Source organism: Echinops telfairi, unplaced genomic scaffold (assembly GCF_000313985.2).
Source record: "Echinops telfairi isolate 266 unplaced genomic scaffold, ASM31398v2 ScPeMD7_18;HRSCAF=68, whole genome shotgun sequence".
Lineage (NCBI taxonomy): Eukaryota > Metazoa > Chordata > Mammalia > Afrosoricida > Tenrecidae > Echinops > Echinops telfairi.
In genome coordinates this window covers 89276379-89294819 of record NW_022103915.1, presented here as the reverse complement: position 1 = coordinate 89294819, position 18441 = coordinate 89276379, and the positions used below count along the sequence as shown (strand labels likewise).

The 18441-nt window shown below is 45.4% G+C and overlaps 1 protein-coding gene across 3 annotated transcripts; it reads left to right on the top strand.

Annotated features, from left to right (window-relative positions):
* The first annotated feature begins 1261 nt into the window (after positions 1 to 1261).
* Positions 1262 to 13667, top strand: CHRM5 (cholinergic receptor muscarinic 5). 3 transcript variants are annotated; one of them, XM_045288004.1, is made up of 3 exons: positions 1262 to 1343; positions 1755 to 1943; positions 10825 to 13667. In XM_045288004.1, the coding sequence occupies exon 3, from the start codon at positions 10893 to 10895 to the stop codon at positions 12489 to 12491; it is 1599 nt and encodes a 532-aa protein (XP_045143939.1). In that variant the 5' UTR covers positions 1262 to 1343; positions 1755 to 1943; positions 10825 to 10892; the 3' UTR covers positions 12492 to 13667. The 3 variants fall into 3 exon arrangements, 2 of the variants coding, with proteins under 2 accessions (XP_045143939.1, XP_004712732.1); XR_006679883.1 differs by lacking the exons at positions 1262 to 1343; positions 10825 to 13667 and adding an exon at positions 5542 to 5568 and having other exon boundaries at positions 1780 to 1943; XM_004712675.2 differs by lacking the exons at positions 1262 to 1343; positions 1755 to 1943 and adding an exon at positions 5572 to 5616.
* The last annotated feature ends 4774 nt before the right edge of the window (positions 13668 to 18441 follow it).

Below are 18441 nucleotides of genomic sequence, written 5' to 3'. Positions count from 1 at the left end.
TCCCTCCTTGTTGCACTAGATCAAAGTTCACTAGTGTTTCTTTCTCTTCTCATCTCCTTGGCTATCAGCTTCTCGTCGGAGCAAAATTTGCTGAGAATTGCAGTGTTATACTCGCACTAGCTTCACTAGCTTGAAGGAGCTACTTGTTAGTATCTCTTCCTAACTATAAGCTCAGTTATGTCCAAATAGAAGCTTAGAAAGGGCCGTGGTTCAATGATCTGTACCTCAGAAATTGTTAACAGCTGGAAAAAAGAAAAAAAAAACATTTGGGGGAGACAGAGGGTCACTGGCTGTTAACTACTTACCAACATTCCACTGATTCTGGCTCTCAGCAAGGTGGAGAACCACATTTTTTTTTAATGTACATATATTTATTTATTTTTGACCTTTTTTGTCGTTTTATTAGGGGCTCATACAACTCCTATCACAATCCATACATACATCAATTGTGTAAAGCACATTTGTACATTCATTGCCCCCATCATTCTCAAAACATTTACTCTCCACCTAAGCCCCTGGCATCAGCTCCTCATTTTTCCCCTCCCTCCCTGCTCCCCCCTCCCTCATGAGCCCTTGATAATTTATAAATTATTATTTTGTCATTTCTTGCCCTGTCCGAGAACCACATCTTATCTCGTACCAGACGTCAGCACAAATCAGGGTTGGCACATTCGGGCTAGATAATGTTTTGTTTCAGGAGGCAGGCAGGCCTCCTAGTGGTACCCGCTAGATGCCAACGGCAACTTCCTTTTCCTAGTGTGACAACCAATAATGTCTCCAGACGTTACCAAAGTCACCCCTGGTTGGGAACCATAGGCACAAACCAGTACAGTGATATAATTATCCCTCAAGCCAGCTCCAAAATGATGAAGTTGAAAAGATCAGGGGCATGTGTGTATGGATTGGGATAACAGTTGTATGAGCCCCTAATAAAATGTTAAAAAAGAAAAAGAAAAGATCAGGGCCTTTCAGATGAAGCCAGTTGTATGAAGGTGCATCCACTGTCCGGGAGACTTCTACTGACAGCAGCCAATGTGGAAGGGTTTGTGCCTGTTTTACAAAGACAACTTGTTTGTGGCATGGGTAACATTTATTTTGTGCCTGGCACTAAGTACTTTACATATGCAAATGATTTCATCTCTGTAGTACTCCTGTGAGGCAAGTACTATTACTCCTATTTACAGGCAGTGGAATCAAGTCACCCCAAAAGGGACATCACTTGCTCAGTGACAGAACTAGGAGTCATCCCCAGACATTCGGACTCCAGAATCCTTATCGTTGATTCTAGGCAGCAGATGTCATCTGAGCTGGTTTACCCACCCGGGCCCATCTATTCATTTGAGGTTTGCTTTTTCTATTGTTTCCCCAATTCAGCCAGGAGTATTTAGGAATTGCGGATTTCTCAGGTCCCCTGCTTAAGGGGAGGATAGTCTTTTACCCAGGAGCTTGACTATGTTTCCCACACAGTCCTGTTCCACCAGGAAACAAATCTGTCACCAAGAATGAAAATGCCAGAACCCAGAGAACTCGGGATTTCAAAAGGAACAAAGGGAAGGAGGATTTTCTGATATTGCTTACATTTGATTGTAACGTGTGCCAGTGCATGAATACAATATGCGGTTTTCCTGAGGTAGATTCGTGTGAATCTAGGGGGTATCAAACACAAAGGGCAGGATCATACAAATAGGCCCTTCAGAAAATAAACTCTACGTTCTGCATATTTTTATATAAATAAGACCTAATTCATTTTTTAGGGAGGGTGCAATTTGTGACGGAAAGAGGAGGTCCTTGAGCCAGCAGCATCGGCAGCACCTAGGAACATGTTCCAAGGGAGCATCTCGGCCTCGGTCCAGAGCCGCTGAACCAGAAACTCTGGGGACAGACCCCCAGCAAGCCATGTTTCAACAAAGCCGGCTGGCGATGGTGAGAACCACTATCTCAAGGTAATATTTCCCTTCAAACATCAGAAGAAAACATAATTCCTAGTCCAATGCCCTGGATCTTATTGGCTGTCGATGAAAAGTAGGTGTTAGGATAGAAGAAAACAATAATGCACTGGTCCCTTCTGAATGCAATTCATGTAACAAATCCAGGTTCTGGCTTCTTTTCATAGGCAGGCCAATGTTATACAGGGTGGTTAATTTCTGGTGCGTCCTAGATGAGTGTGAACAGGGCAAACTGCAAAACACTGATAAGGCTTCTCGGAAAGATGTGGTTTTGTTGACATGCGTTTGAACAGCTCCGTTCACTATTGAAGGCGTGCCCAGCTGCGGGGCCCGGGGGACTTTGGCAGGAGCTATGCTTCCAGCACATAATCCACAGCCTGCATTCTGGTGTAACGGAGAGAAACGAAATGCCCGTCAGGACAGAATGACACTTGGCTTTCAAGGGCTGGGGTTAGGGTTAGAGACTTTCAGAGAATAAGTGGAGCAAACAAACAAAAATCAGAATTGATGACTTGATCACTTCTTTCACCTCCATCCTCGCTCTGAGATGTGGAGCTTGCTAATTTCCACCACTGCTAATTATTAAAACTCCCAGCTTCCCGATGGGTGCCTTCACTCCTGGTACTGTAGACGCGCTCATTGGGAGGCCAAGGCACTGCTGTCTGAGCGTCCGTCTCTGCTCCCCTCCTTGGCGACATCACTAGACCAATTTCTCACCTTGTAACGGCTCCTTCACGTAAGCATGCAAACACAGTTTTTTCATATATATATATAATTTCTTCACCCCATATCCTAATCTAATTTTTGCTCCTCTAACAAAAAGCCCTTTAAAAGAATTATTGACAAACTGTCTCCAATTGACTTTATTCCATGTAAGAAAGATTTCATGGCCACCACTTCGCTAATGGACTTCCTCAGGTTACCTACGCTTAGCATAGGCCAAGTCTCGGTGCTAATCTTTTGTGAGTTAACAACTTCATTTATTAGTTGATTACCCCCTCCTCTTCCAAATGTTTTCTTTTTGCACATCATCTTTGACTAATCCTTGGGAATTCAAAGATGAATATGGAACCCCTCCTCTCAACTGTACTGGAGATACTTGGACAATGTGGTCAAGGGCCTCTAGACTTCAGATTCTCACATACCTTAGTAATCAGGGGTCCTCAAACTTTTTTAACGGGGCCAGTTCACTGGCCCTAAGACCGTTGGAGGGCCGGACTATAGTTTAAAAAAAAACTATGAACAAATTCCTATGCAGACTGGACGAGTCGACTACTAAGCAGGACAGGCGGCAGCGGAAAACACCCGGCGGGCCGGGTAATTGTCCTCGGCGGGCCCCATGTGGCCTGCGGGCTGTAGTTTGAGGACCCCTGCATGTAGCAGTACTCCCCAAACGTTTCATGTCAGGCACACAGGAAAATGATAACATTTGCACAGTACGCTGGGATGACTAAACAAGACTGCTTCCAATAGAGGCTGACCCAACCAGCCAGCTCCAAGACTTGACGGGCACAGTGCATGCAGTAAATAGCACCATTCTGTGACTTCATGGAAAGCAATCCCATTCTATCCTATAATGAAAATACAATCATGTTATGCCTTCAGTAATAGATATTTCTATTACACAAATTTGGTCCAAATTCTTACAACCTTTTTCTAGAATTTGTTCAGCTTAAAAACTATTGCATATCTTTTATAAGTGCCCATAGCACCTAGCGCAGTGGTGAACAAAGATGTTCTAAAACAGTAATGTCACATTAAACATCTGCAGCAGATATGATTGTCGCAGAGATATTGGGAAGCTATTACTTTCTTGCCCTAGGTCGCTGAACAGCTTTCCTACTTCACTAATTGAAAGAAGTTAGATTTATCTTACTTTAAAACATTTACTAAAAAACTCAAGTCCAGAACTCCCTTACGCACATGCTCCCTCCCTATACTTCCATTCTTGCTGATATCTAGTCCAGCTTAACCCATGCATTTTAAATCTACTTTTTCTTGATTTGTCCTTGAAAGAGGAGGAGGAGGTGAAAAGAAGTAGATCATCAATACTTTCTGCAATGGTAACATGAGTGGGTTTATAATGATGGCTGTTATCATTGGATTGTAAATGCTATGGAAGTTTTCCACTCTGGTTGCTATAGAAACCATAAAATGTAGCTGGGAGAGATCCAGGCATAAAGCAAGGTACTTCAAAAAGCAAATGCTAATATCATTTGATGCGAAGCCCCGGAAATGATCAAGGCTGTTCGACCAGGAGAGGAATGTATTTGGTACAGGGTTACCCGGGTTGTTATTTTTAATGGCCTCTTTTTGTCTTTTTCTTTGTGCTTAATTTATGATGTATTGGCTATGAGAACACAGAGTCTCCCAAGGTTGAGAACATGGGGGCTTTTAGTGCTGTGAGATTCTCTGTCTTCAGCTCAGTAGTGGAAAATGAGCCGAGATGATTACTGCTCTCGAACTAATGCTGGGGTGGAAAATCAGGACTTTTTAAAGTAAGAATAGCCAGCTCGGAAGGATGCCCGCTGCTAGATGCCCACCATCCATTTCAACTCATGGACCCCTTACTCCAGTGGGGTTTTCTGGGAGGCGATCGCCAGCCCTGCCTTTCCAGGGGCCCCTGGGTGAGCTTGAACTTCTGACCTTTCACTACACAGCTGAGCACACCAATTTTTGGCACTACCCAGGGCCTCCCTACCCCTAGAATACCTCCTTTGGCATTTGCCTCCCCAAGCAAAAAAAAGTATTCATAGTTATTCTTCCTATACAATTTTTTACTCTGAAATCTTCGGATGAGTCCATTAGTTTCTTGTGGAAGACTCTCAGAACTGAACCTCGGTGTTCACACTGCCCTGTCTTCCACAAAGAGCCACGGCGCCCTCTCCTAGCCTATCTGCTTTTAGCCCAGGAACGAGCTGTCCGCTCCTTAGCAGCTCCTGCTTTTGCTGTTGTTGGGGGCCATCTGGTGGACTCTGACTGCTGGGGACCCAGAGGGAAGGGCAGAACTGCCCCCCTTGAGGGTTTTCTCGGCTGTACTCTTGATGGGAGCATGTTGCCAGGTCTTCCTCCTGTGGAGCCGCTGGGAGGCAACCAAGCACTTAGGGATCCAAATATATCATTCCCTAAAACAATATGGCTGACAAAAGGAGGAAAGAACAGAGAGAAGTAAAGCTGGCAAGGAAATGCGTATTCATTTCAAACCGGAGAAATGAAAATAATTCAAATGTCAGAGGGAAATCCAGACAGTGGTACACCCTAGGGTTTTCAAGGGCTGGTTTACTAGAAGTTGAAAAATTCCAATTTCAATAGCACTGCGGCAAACTCTCTCCATTGCCACCGAGTCAATTCCAATTCATAGCAACCCCACAGGACAGAGTAGAACTGCCCCCATAGGACCCTGGCAGGTAAGCATTGGACCTTTAACCTCAAGGTGGGCAGTTCAAACCCACCAGCCATTCCATGGGAGAAAGGGGAGGCTCTGTGCTCCCATAAAGATTTCCAGTCTAGGAAGTGCTTGCTAGGAGTGTGAATGGACTCTTTAGCAGAGGGGTTGGGCGCTCTTTGGAAGCAGACGCCCATGTTTCTCCTGCAGACCAGCTTGTGCATGCCAACCACCAACCTCTCTATCTGAGGAGCAGCCACGTGCAGCACTCAGGAGCCACCAGGGGTAAGTTCTAGTTCTTCCTTGCTTAGAAAGTGCAAAAATCATCCACAGCCTTCCTACTTACGGTGTGGTGCGTGGGCCAGCAGCAGTAGGAGCACTTCAGTCCCTGGGTTATGAATGTCCGATTCAGGGACCACTCCTATTTGCCCTTTACTGTGACACAAATTTGCCCTCGCTTTGAAAGCCTTGAACAAACCCCTATCCACAGCAAATCCTTCATCGCGGTCACCTGCACTTGCCAATGCCAGTGTTGAAGCCTAAGAACGGTTTGCACCTGCTCCAACCCACACGTTCAACTTAGACTGACTCCGACTTAGAGACACCCTCAGGGGCAGATCTTGTTGGCAACCAGGGACGGCCTGTACTTCGAAATCTGGGGGTGCTAGCCCTGCCACTCCACAACTTGACAGTATGTCTGGCATTTCACATACACATTACATTTGAGACACGCCACTTCTACCATGAAGGAGCTCCGTGGGGTAGTGGGTTATGCTGCTAACCACAAGGTCGGCAGTTTGAAACCACCAGCCACTCTGCAGGAGAAAGATGGAGGCGTCCTACTCCTGTAAAGCATGACAGCCTCAGAAGCCCACAGGGAACAGCTCGACCCTGCACTGTAGGGTCGCTAGGAGTCAGAAAGACTCACTGGCCGGGCGCTTTTCAGTTTAATTCTAAACTGCCTTGCGAATGCACTCCCAGGTGGAATCAACACTGCCCATCGAAGTGCCTGGAATGGTCACTGGCTTTCCACCTGGCTGCACATTAGAGTCACCTGAGAGATTTAAAAGCAAACGGATACCCCCCACCCACACCACCTCTGTGTTGAGGGTGGAGAGCTAGACATCAGTATTTTTCAAAAGCTCCCTGGTGGTTCTAGTGAGAATGAGTGAGATTCGTTACCTAGATCAGCCCTTCATTTAAAAATTACTAAATCATGAAACTGACATTTGGGTAGGACTTGTGGTTTTCCTATGTTACTTCATTTGGGATCTTCAAGCAACCCCTATAAGATGGATGCCCCCCAACCAAACTCACTGCCATCCCAGTGATGCCAACTCATAGCCACCCTAGAGGACAGGGCAGAATTGACCCTGTGAGTTTCCAAGAATGTAACTCTTTACAGGAGAAGAAAGCCTTGTCTCTCTCCTCGGAGCAGCCGGTGGTTTTGAACCGTGGATCTTGCAGTTAGCAGCCCAACGAGTAACCGCTCCACCCCAGGGCTCCTTTTATAAGATAGCTGGAACAGGAAAAACAATGCCTACCTAACAGAAGAGTACACTGAGGATTCAAAGTTAGACTAGAGCTGTTTCCACTACATTTACTTCCAAAGCAGCTAGCTGCTATTTCCCTAGCTGAGAACAGAGGAAAGAACTGGGGGCTGAAATCAACATAATGTCCAATATGCTGCGTTGTGAGTCCATAGGCTACATGACCAAGTCCAACCCGCTGCTTCCATATGTGTGGAAAAAGCAGTCCAGAGAATGTCTGACTTAACTGACAAGGTTTCAGCTGAAATGACATCTCGGAACTCCATATTCCTGAGAAGGTAAACAAGGCTTGACTTGTGCTTACTTACCAATCTGTGGTGAACACATGTAACCTGTTTACCGCATATTAGTAAGTAAGTACAAATAAGACCCTGTTTACCTTGCTTACTGGGTACTCCATCCCTGGCAAGGACTGTACATTTGGAAAGAGACTTTGGTTCTATAGGAAGGTGTTGAGAGGTGAGAGAGAGACAGATGTCAGCAAAACCTAGAGGCAGAATCTTTGATGTGGTGATAAGAGCAAGTAAGCCCCTCCTGACCTTGCTTGTAATACGACACTGCTCTTAATTGAATATATGTATATAATATATATAATTGAATATATATATAAAATTGAATATATATATATATAAAATTGAATATATATATATATATATATATATCAGTTGCCCTCGAGTCAGCTGGGACTCCTGGTGGCCCCATGTGTGCCAGAGTGGAACTGTAGTCCCTAGGGTTTTCCATGGCTGACTTTTCAAAAGTAAGTTTACCAGGCCTTGCTTCCAAGGTGTCTCAGGGTACACTTGAACCTCCGACCTTGCGGGTAGCAGCTGAGCATGTGAACTGTTTTGTCCCACTCGTATGCTTCCTGCTGAACTGCATTGCTCAAGTGGGCGCCGGGGATTCCATAGGCTGTGAACAGATGCTCCTCTGGAAAGGGTTGGCTAAGCGAAGCCATCTCACAGCTTGTCCGGACCACTCTCAGCCTTCCCTGAACTCATGTGGCCTGCGGCTCTCTGCGAGCTCTCCCTGAGCATCGTCTTCTCCCAGCTCCTGTCACCGTAACAGACCCAGGGTTCAACGGAGCATCTTGAATGAGTCCCCCTCTAAAGAGCAGACTTTTGAGAAAGACTGTCACCCTCGGCTCTCTTCCAACTTACTTCCCTGCTGTAACAGGGAGATTTGTTAGCCCCCTACAGCTGAGGACACTACATGGTACCAGCCATAGAAACTGCCCGTGGAGGCGCCCTGCTGGTGTAGAAGTGATGAGGTGGGCAGCAATCTGCAGGGTCTGCACTAGGCGCTCCGAGAGAGAAAGACAGGCTTTCTAGGCCTGTACGAGAGTCACAGGCTCAGAAACGCAAGGAGCAGCTCCACCCTGTCCTCCAGGACGGCCAGGAGTCAGAGCAGACTCCGCGCCGTGAGGGCGTGGCAGCTTCTCCTCACCACCTCATTCCTCTTTGTTACTTCACAGTTCACACCTCATCCCCATTCCTGTAATGGAAGGAATGGTTTTTCTTTTATGTTCTTCTTGCCGGACTGCTACTTCATAATGAACATGCTCATCATGACCCTTTTCCTCGGACCAGAAACGGTGTACACACAACGTGGAAGGTCTCGTTTTATCCTTGGAACAGAGGCGTACAGAGGTTAGGCAGCCTATCCAAAGTCGGCTGAACGCCAGACTCCACTATACAATTACACCATGTTGCCAACGTAGATGATTTTCTGTTCCATTCATCAACTTGTTTATCAAAAGCTTTGTTGTTAAGTGCCATCGAGTCTGTTTCTACTCCGTGACCCTGTGCACAACAGAAGGAAAATCTGCCTGGTCCTGCGCCGCCCTTGCAATTACTGTCCTTATGCTTCAGCTTATTGTTGCCGTCCTTAAAGAGACCAAGGTTCCTGGTAGGAGCCACACGACTATGGCCTTTAGTCACTGGGAACTGCCCCTGCCCCCTTGGTTTAATATTAAACTCAATAATAGACAGGGTTATGAGGGGAACGCTAACACCAGTGAAATGTGCACACCGTAGACTAAGCATTTGAGATGCTTAAAATGCCAACATTTACCCACAGACACAGTTCAGAGGAAAGGAGTTAGCAAAAGGAGGAGGACCAGATAGGAAACCTGGGGAGGAAGTGGGATAAGCAGTGTTATGTCAGAGGGATTGCTTTGAAGGAAACGGAACAAAGGGGTTTGAATTGTTAGATGTAAAACTGGTGACATGCTCTGTAAACCTACACCCGGTTCACAATAGAAAGGTTTTACTTTAAATGTGTGCCCATTAGTACAAGCAATGCCTAAGCAATTCACAAAATCATAAACATCTGGTGATCTTAAGTCCCACCATCTTACTTTCTTTTTTTCAAACGAGGAGATAGGCCCAGAAACTGTAAGTCTCCAGAATCTGCATCTGCAGTCACAGAAGTATAAAAGCAAAAAGCCCAAACTCAGTGCCCTTGAGTCCGCTCCGACTCGTGGTGACCCTGCAGGACAGAGTAGAACTGCCTCCTGTGGGTTTCCAAGGTGGAGCGCTTTATGAGAGCACCCAGCCTCAACTTTCTCCAGTGAGACAGGTGGTGGGTTCAAACTGCTGACCACAAGGTTCAAACTGCTGACCACAAGGTCAGCAGCCCAACGTGTAACCCACTACGCCACCAGGGTTCCTTTTCCTGGAAGTATAGGCATGCCTAAGTTCCCAGAATCTTTTGGAAATGGCTCCAATTGCTCCAAACCCTCTACTTAAATCAAGTGGGGGAAAAAAATAGATCCTTCTAAAGCATCATGTATTTCCAACTCGAAGAACGGATGAGAAAGTTTCACCAAGCAGCTGGTTGAGTTACTTCTCTCTAGACAAATGCCCCCATTACCCTGAATGCTGGTCCTCAGCATAGAGGGAGAGTCTGAGGGAAGCCAACCCAGTCCTCCCACAAAGTAGACTGCTCCAGTTCTCTGGAGGCCTCTCCTGCGCTTCTGCGTCACCAACCTCACCCCTCATACCTCCTTGCTCTTGCTGTCCCAGCTGTGCTGTGTTTCTCCCCAATCCTCTTCTTTTGCCTCAGCTTACAAACAATGGGCTTCAATGGGCCTGACTCACTTTCCCCAACCCACCAACTCCTTTTTGCCTGGTCAATGCCCATGCATCCTTCAAGCCTTGCCTCAGACATCCCTGCCTCAGAAAGTGTATCCCCCACTCCCACTAAAGTAGGTTGCCTGTCCTTTCTACGTCCAACAGTATCCTGTACTGATAGCTGCTATGTTGTACCTGCTATGTGTCTTGAAAGCAGTGGCCAATTCTTATTCCCCAGGTAGCCTCAAGGTTAGGGTCGGTCTTGTGATAGATAGTATCTTTGGCACCTGGGGCAAATTTCAGACCCACCTGGAGTCTGTGCATAAGGACAAAGAGGTGGCCCAGTGAGTGCAGACTCACAGCAGAGTCCCCATAACCCTTGATATGGAGCCTGGCACCAACAGCCCAGACAAAAGGCATCCTTTTTCATACCCAAGCCCGGTGCACAGCAGGCCAGGTGCTCTTCGCCAGGAGTTAAAATCCAGGATTTCTGCTCTTCAGCGCATTACAGTCTGAAGTAAATTAATGCCGCCTGCTCCCGGCTCTCCCACAAGCCTACTCCTTCCTTTCCCTCTCATTTCCTGGCCTCTTTTTTAAAATAACCTATAGGAACCACATGAGGGCAGCAGCTCCTTGTACAACAGGGGCAGTGAGGGCTAGCGTCAAAAACCAAAAGGAAGGAGGTTATCATACAATTGTTATCAAAACATTCGAGACTAAATAAACAAAACCAAAACCTTTAGAGACTGAAGCATTTTGCTACAATATGCGTGAAGCCACCCTTACTAACGGTCAGTTAAAAGCTTGTAATCAATGGGTGGAAAGAAAAGGATGCTAGTGGATGAAGCTAATGTTGTGTGTCCTTCTCCCAGGTGCTGGCTGAGAAGAGGTGACGTATAAGAACCTAAGGCTGACTCCTCATGTAAATTCTGACACCAGCATGGAAGGGGAATCCTACCACAATGCCACTACTGTCAATGGCACCCCAGTCGATCACCAGCCCTTGGCACGCCACGGACTGTGGGGAGTCATCACCATCGCAGCTGTAACTGCTGTGGTCAGCCTGATCACCATCGTGGGCAACGTCTTAGTCATGATCTCCTTCCAAGTCAACAGTCAGCTCAAGACGGTGAACAACTATTACTTGCTCAGCTTAGCCTGCGCGGATCTCATCATTGGGATCTTCTCCATGAACCTCTATACGACCTACATCCTGATGGGACGCTGGGCCCTGGGGAGTTTGGCTTGTGACCTATGGCTTGCACTGGACTACGTGGCCAGCAACGCTTCTGTTATGAACCTTCTTGTGATCAGTTTTGACCGCTACTTTTCCATCACAAGACCCTTGACGTACCGGGCCAAGCGTACCCCAAAGAGGGCTGGCATGATGATTGGCTTGGCCTGGCTGATTTCCTTCATCCTCTGGGCCCCGGCGATCCTCTGCTGGCAATACTTGGTGGGGGAGCGGACGGTGCCACCAGATGAGTGTCAGATCCAATTCCTCTCTGAGCCCACCATCACTTTTGGTACTGCCATTGCTGCCTTCTACATCCCTGTTTCGGTCATGACCATCCTCTACTGCCGCATCTACCGGGAAACGGAGAAGCGAACTAAAGACCTGGCTGACCTCCAGGGCTCGGACTCCGTGGCAGGAACCAAGAAGAGAACGCCCCCTCACGGGGCCTTGCTAAGGTCCTGCTTTAGCTGCCCTCGGCCCGCATCGGCCCAGAGGGAACAGGACCAGGCCTCCTGGTCCTCTTCACGCAGAAGCACCTCCACCATTGGGAAGTCATGCCAACCCACAGGCCCAAGCACTGACTGGGCCAAGGCTGAGCAGCTGACAACCTGTAGCAGCTACCCCTCCTCAGAAGATGAGGATAAGCCCACCACTGACCCTGTCTTCCAAGTGGTCTACAAGAATCAAGCCAAGGAAAGCCCAAAGGAAGAATTCAGTGCTGAGGAGACCAGGGAAACTTTTGTGAAAGCCCACAAGGAAAAAAATGACTATGACGCCCCAAAATACTTCTTGTCCCCAGCTGCTGCTCATACACCCAAGAGTCAGAAATGCATGGCCTATAAGTTCAGATTGGTGGTAAAAGCCGATGGGACTCAGGAGACCAACAATGGCTGTCGCAAGGTGAAAATCATGCCCTGCTCCTTCCCAGTGTCCAAGGACTCTTCACCAAAAAGCCTTGACCACAACCTCAGCCATCAAATGACCAAGCGAAAGAGGATGGTCCTTGTCAAAGAGAGGAAGGCCGCGCAGACCTTGAGTGCCATCCTGCTAGCCTTCATCATCACCTGGACCCCCTATAATATCATGGTCTTGGTCTCCACCTTCTGTGACAAGTGTGTTCCAGTGAGCTTGTGGCATTTGGGTTACTGGTTATGCTATGTCAATAGCACTGTCAACCCCATCTGCTATGCCCTCTGCAACAGAACCTTCAGGAAGACCTTTAAGATGCTGCTTCTCTGTCGATGGAAAAAGAAGAAAGTGGAAGAGAAATTGTACTGGCAGGGGAATAGCAAGCTGCCATGAAAGGTCAACTCCCCAAAAGGATGACCGCTGTCAACTTCCTCTGAAGATGGGTGAGCTGATCCTGGTGTGTTTCTTTTCAAAAGGACTCCTGTCATTGCGAGTCCCTGATGATTTGAGGTCTATCACAGCTGGTGTCACTGCTGCACACTGAATGCTTCTTCTCTGGCACCAAGGTCAACTGCCGCTGGTGTTTGCCAATGAATAAAAAAAGAGACTCCTGGCTCTTCATAAGGGGAGGCACACTGGTTATGATAACTATGTACTTAGGGAACCTTTGTCTGACTTTCTGTGGAGAAGAGCCACAGATGCCATTAGAAACCTTCCCCTGTGGAGAGACCGCCAGGGTTTTCTGCAGTCTGTCTATGAAGTTGTCTTGTATCTGTGAGAACCAGGAGAATGAATGCTGGTGTCATCTGCTAAGTAGAATGATACTCTAAGAAAATATTTCTTACCAACTGGTCAATATTTATTACACAGGTCTTATAATGGTTTCTCCTGTGATATGTTTCCTTGCCCCTACATCTGACTGAAGCTCTTGCTCTGTTGTTTCATAAATGATACCAATTTCTGGGGCCCACTGAGACGATGCTGAACCCAATGGGACCATCTGTACTCAGAACCCTGGATCTAGGAGGGCACTGAAGCCCAATCATGCCCAGTCCTTTTTAGAGGCCTCTATTGTGCTAAGACATACGATCAAATCTCAATCGGTTATTTTAGTTTTTACCATCAGCATCTTTTTCCTTTTATCTAAACAAATATCACTTACTATATTTTGAGCTCATGTGTGCTCGATTTTTCATTCTGGCTTAGGAAGATTAGTTATATAACTTCTGTGGGTAAAGATGGTCGTCAGAGTAGGTTTTTTTTTTTTTTTTTTTTTTTAAGGCAAAATATCAGGGCCGAGGGGAAATTATTTCATTCCATACTTTTGAATTTCCAGGACTTTTCTCAGACTTTTGCTCCAGCCAGACATGCTATTTGGATGGGAGGAGGTCCAAACACATGTATTGGTCCTTCAACACAAGGCCCGGAAAAGACATACCTTTTTTTTCCCTCTCCAAATTCACAGTAAAATGAGAAAACCACAGTAGAGTTGAGGGTCCAGTGAATCTGGCTATGGTCATTTAAAATTAAAGTTGTAAAATGCTTTGTTTCTCCTAAAAAAGAAAGAAAAGAAAACCTAGTATTTGAAAGAGTAAATAATGTAGATCAGAATAATGCATAAAAATAAAAATTATCAGCATGCATTAGGGCACTGAGATGATTAAAAACCAAATATAATAATTTTTTTTAAAAGATGTATGTGCACATGTAATTTTATTTATTTATGTCACTGTTGAGCCAAATGGAATTGAAATCTCTGTACAAAGGCCAAAGACAGCAACCAAATTTCTGTAGAGTCAATTCTGAGTCATGATGACCGGGGTATACAGACTGAGTTTAAGATAGTTTTTGATAATTCTGAAAGTAAACCAATGTGCAAGAAATTGAAACTAAAAACCATGCACATCATTAATAAAAGATCCATAACAAACAAGAGTGTAGTGCACACCAGGATTTTAAAGATAAAGCAATACATCATCAGCTGTCTTTAAAATCTCAAGATTTCATGTTCCTTCATTTAGGCCAGTTCTTTTACAGCGAGTTGGTCAAGGAGCTGTTAAGACGGTTGACTTTGTTTCTCTGAGTGAGAGCTATGTTCCTCCACACAGGAGAGCTTCTGCCCACCACTGAGGAGGAGAATCCGATCCTTTCCTGAACTCTCAAGGCAGCTTCAGGGCAAACTGAAGCAGGACAGAGCTCGCCAACCCTGCTCCCCGGCCCTGTAAGGACTTGAGGTTGAGCTGGAACACCTGAGAGGTGATGTAACTTTATGAAGGGCAAGTTGACACCTGCTAGGGATTTAGAGGCGAATATTCATTCACTAGCTCAGTTCTCCACCAAAGAGGCTCCCAAGCCCAGTGATGCCAACAGGGTGTGCCTTCAAGCACAAACCCGCTCCACCAGCTCTGGAGGAACAGTTGATTCCTTCAAGTTCAAGCTTTGATTTCTGTTGGGGGTGGGGAGGGGAAACCCTCCACGAGACTATCACTTTAAGCCCATATTGGACAGTCACTGTCCATAGTAGACAGAGGAACAAGTTAATTAGGGGGAGGGGGAGTGCAGAATTGTGGGGGCTGCTAAGGATGCACTTTGCACATGCCACAACTGACTAGGACTTTTGTGACATTAAGAGGACTAGGCTTCCTACTTTAGCCTTGGCTTTGGGACACAGCCAGTTTTGCAGACTTCCTGTGTTCTTTAGCACAAGCAAACAATGCCCCACACTACTAGGGAAAATGGTATCTCTCTTGAATGGAGCCTCTTGGGGGGGGTCCTCAAACTCAACCAATCCAACTGTAAACTACAGGGACCTGGTGGGTGGGCGTGGGGTGTCGACTGACTTCAGATCTTAAGTCTTTATGCCCTCAGCTTCCCAAGCTTGTGTTCATGTTAAACTATGTAGAACTCAAGTTAGTAACCTATTGAATGCCGCCCCGTTGCTAACATTGTGGTCGTTTGCTCCCTAACTGTGCACCTGATGGCTTTCTGGGATAATTTCTGTGTTCCTTACGAGTTTTGATTAAACAAAGCATTTCGCTAATCTTCCTGGCCTCTGCTTTGCTCCCATGGTGATTGTCCTTTAAGGGCAGTGCTGATGTTGAGCTCTTTGTAATTGTGACCACTGTATCTAAACCTCTAGATTGGAATATCCAGTTGGCCAACTCCAACTCCACTGTAAATATTAGGAATTGTAATGAATATGGGGACTGGGCTGCTTTTCTGTATTATACAAATGTCATTATGAATATTAAAGGAATTTAACCACAGTGTAGTCCAATGCCAAGCGTTTTAATAAGAAAATGGTCACAGGAATAGTGCAAAGCCCTCCTTCCAGTCTTCATCGCCAACCCATCCGTTGGTCACCTCCGGCCACACGTGCACTTTAGGATAGGCTTGTGCTCTTCACCACTCCAAGATCAGGCGTTGCATTTAGTTGGCAGGTATCGTTGGACCCCTTTAATCTGGAAGTGATCCTCAGCCTTTTCTTTGTCCTTTATGACATGTCCATTTTTGAGACTACGGGCCAGTTAGATTTTCCCTTGGTTTGAGGGTCTTGTTTTGTTAGGTTGTTCCATGTTTGTTGTTTGTTTTACCTGCAGCAGGCAGGGATACCACAGAGGAGATGTTGTACGGACAGCACTGCACCTCGGGACTACTTGTTTTGCCCCATTCTTGGTGATGGTAAGGAGTCCTTGGTCAGGATGGTGCTCCTGAGGTTCTCTACTATAAATTCACCATGTTCTTGGCAGCGAATAAGTAATTTTAGAAAAGAGACTGAGCTTATGTAAATTCCTATAAACTTTCACCTACAGTTTTTAGCATGATTCTTAGCAAATGCATTAGTACTGATAATTGTACATTTCTGATGTTCTAACTCCATCGTTTCTTCTACGTGTTTTGGTTGGCATTCTTCGGTAAGGAAGATCTCTTCCTTTCTTTCTTATTCATTTAAGTAGACATATGTATGTGTGTCTACTAGTACTTTTTACTAGTATGAACCCCTGAATTCTTCATTTGCTTACAAATATGACTATAATAATTTCAGTGTTCTGAATTGACACAATTTTGGCCAGTGAGAGCTCCCGCAAGACAATTACTGCAACTTAATGGCATCTCCCCATCATTTTTTGAGCACTCCGTCCTTAGTTATGGCACAAGAAGATGTTCTCCCTACCCCCATCTAAAAATCACCCATTGCTTTAAGAGGCGCCGACTTCTTCAAAAAGAGAACAACCCATAGGAATCAAGATGTAGACTCAGTATATCCGATGGCCCAGGTGGTATGATTTTCTGATTGTCAACTAACGAAGGGCTTATGCTTAACCCAATGATTCCCTGTAAGGCTAGCTGGAGTGCTGCTGCTTATTTTTAGTAGTTCCACACATCCAAAAATAAGTGTATAGACCAGCAATTTTCAATATAAATCCATGGCATTATTGATCATGGTGTATTAAGTACCAAGAAGTAGCCTCCAATGAAACACTCCACAGGCTACAGAGCAGAGGAAATGCACCTCAGATTTAAACGGGGATTTAGAGGACAACTTCTCTCCCTGAAGAATTAGGCGGCTGTGTTTGGAAAGTACTTTGATAGGTCCTAGCTGGTAGAGTCTGAATCAAGAAGATGTCTGAAACTCAAAACACTGCAGTAAGTGGTGCTTTGCATTCACTGTAACAAGCAGGGACTTCAGAAAGCCTGTAGGAAAAGTGGAATTAAGAGATAATGGAATTTCTCAAAAGCTTTTTGAAAACCCCCTCATCTACTTTATAACATACTGATTAATATAATAATTTATATTTATGTAGGAAACAGGCAAAGCAAATAAGATTACCAGTTATTCCATGATTGCCAAATATCTTAGAGAATCGATGTGGTTCAAACAGCTTACATACTCTGTTAGTCCTGCTAACAGAAAGGTGGGTGGTTTGAATCTACCTCAAGGCATCTCAGGAAACATGCCTGGTGACGGATTCTGAGAACTCGGCCGTTGAGAACGCCCCTGGGAAGCGCGTGGGTGAACTAGTTTTGTCACAAAAAGACAGCTCTCCCTGGTCTGACAGAACCCAGTCTCTAGAAAGCAAAGGTTATGAGTGGTTACTAGAGATGGTGAGATGGGAACACGGGAGGTTTTACCTATGGAGCCCTGAGGTTATGGTCAAGGAGGTAGAATGATTTGGAAAAAGAGAGAATGCTTGCGTAACTTGGGAAACATAAACAAGGTCGTTGAGTTGTACATATAGAAATTACTGAGCCGGCTCACCCCCACATACATACACACAAAGAAAACCCTATGGAGGATGATTCTACCGACACTCGGATTTGCCACGAGTGTGAAACTTTTTCACAGCAACTCGCAACTGGTAAATAGCTCCGCTCCATCTCTGAGGCTTTCCCTTTGTCCAGACATTGCTATGTACTGTTTGGCAACCCTCGTGCTAAGGCCCCACATCCGACAACCATCTGGCTATGCAGGCTCTTCGGGAGCAGAAATCACAGGCGCAATGAGCAGGAAGAGCTCCTGTCCACAACCAAACGTAAGGTAGAGAGGCCACTCTGACTTTCTCCATCCCTGGCGGATGCACCCAGGACACCCTAGTCTATGTGATCACGAGCCTCTGAAGAGCCTGGATTTGAGAAGAACCAGTTATTATCTGGGGAACCTGTTTTTTTTTAAGTTAGAGTCTCCAATATTTTTCTCTAGATTTTTTTTAATATTATGTTGTTGACAATACACATGGCAAAACATACATTAATTCAACTAAAAAAACACGGTAACTCAACACCTTTTATGTGTGTAATTCTGGGACATTCGTTATAGTCTTTGAATATACAGTCATTCTCACTCACATTTTCTGATCTGTTTTTCCCTGGTTAATAATAACCACTGTCCCCTAAAATTCGTATCTAATCTTTTGAGTTGCTATTGTCAATTTGATCCCACATAGAGTGCAGTGGATTAAGCACTGGGCTGTTCAAACCCATGCTCTGTAAGAGAAAGATACAGAAATCTGTGTCTGTAATGATTTACTGCTTCAGAAACCCTTTGGAACAATTCTCATCTCTCCTACAGGGTGACTATGAAAGAGAATAATGCTCAAGGCAGACCTCTTCCACCAGTGAAACTCAACTATTCTTTGGTTTTAAGAGGACTATGGAAATATTCTGGATTAATGTTTAAAGATTATCTCAGGTGAAGTCTAATATTTTAAATAAACACCAACAACAAACCCCTTTCCTATTGTATAGATGAGCAAACTGTACATCACTGCTAACCAAAACAGAACACAGCATACTTTATTTCCAGCACGTCACCTCTGACTCTAGGCTATAATCTTTACAGGAC

Coding starts and splice junctions, on each gene's coding strand:
- CHRM5 (XM_045288004.1), top strand. CDS start 10,893: ATGGAAGGGGAATCCTACCACAATGCCACTACTGTCAATGGCACCCCA.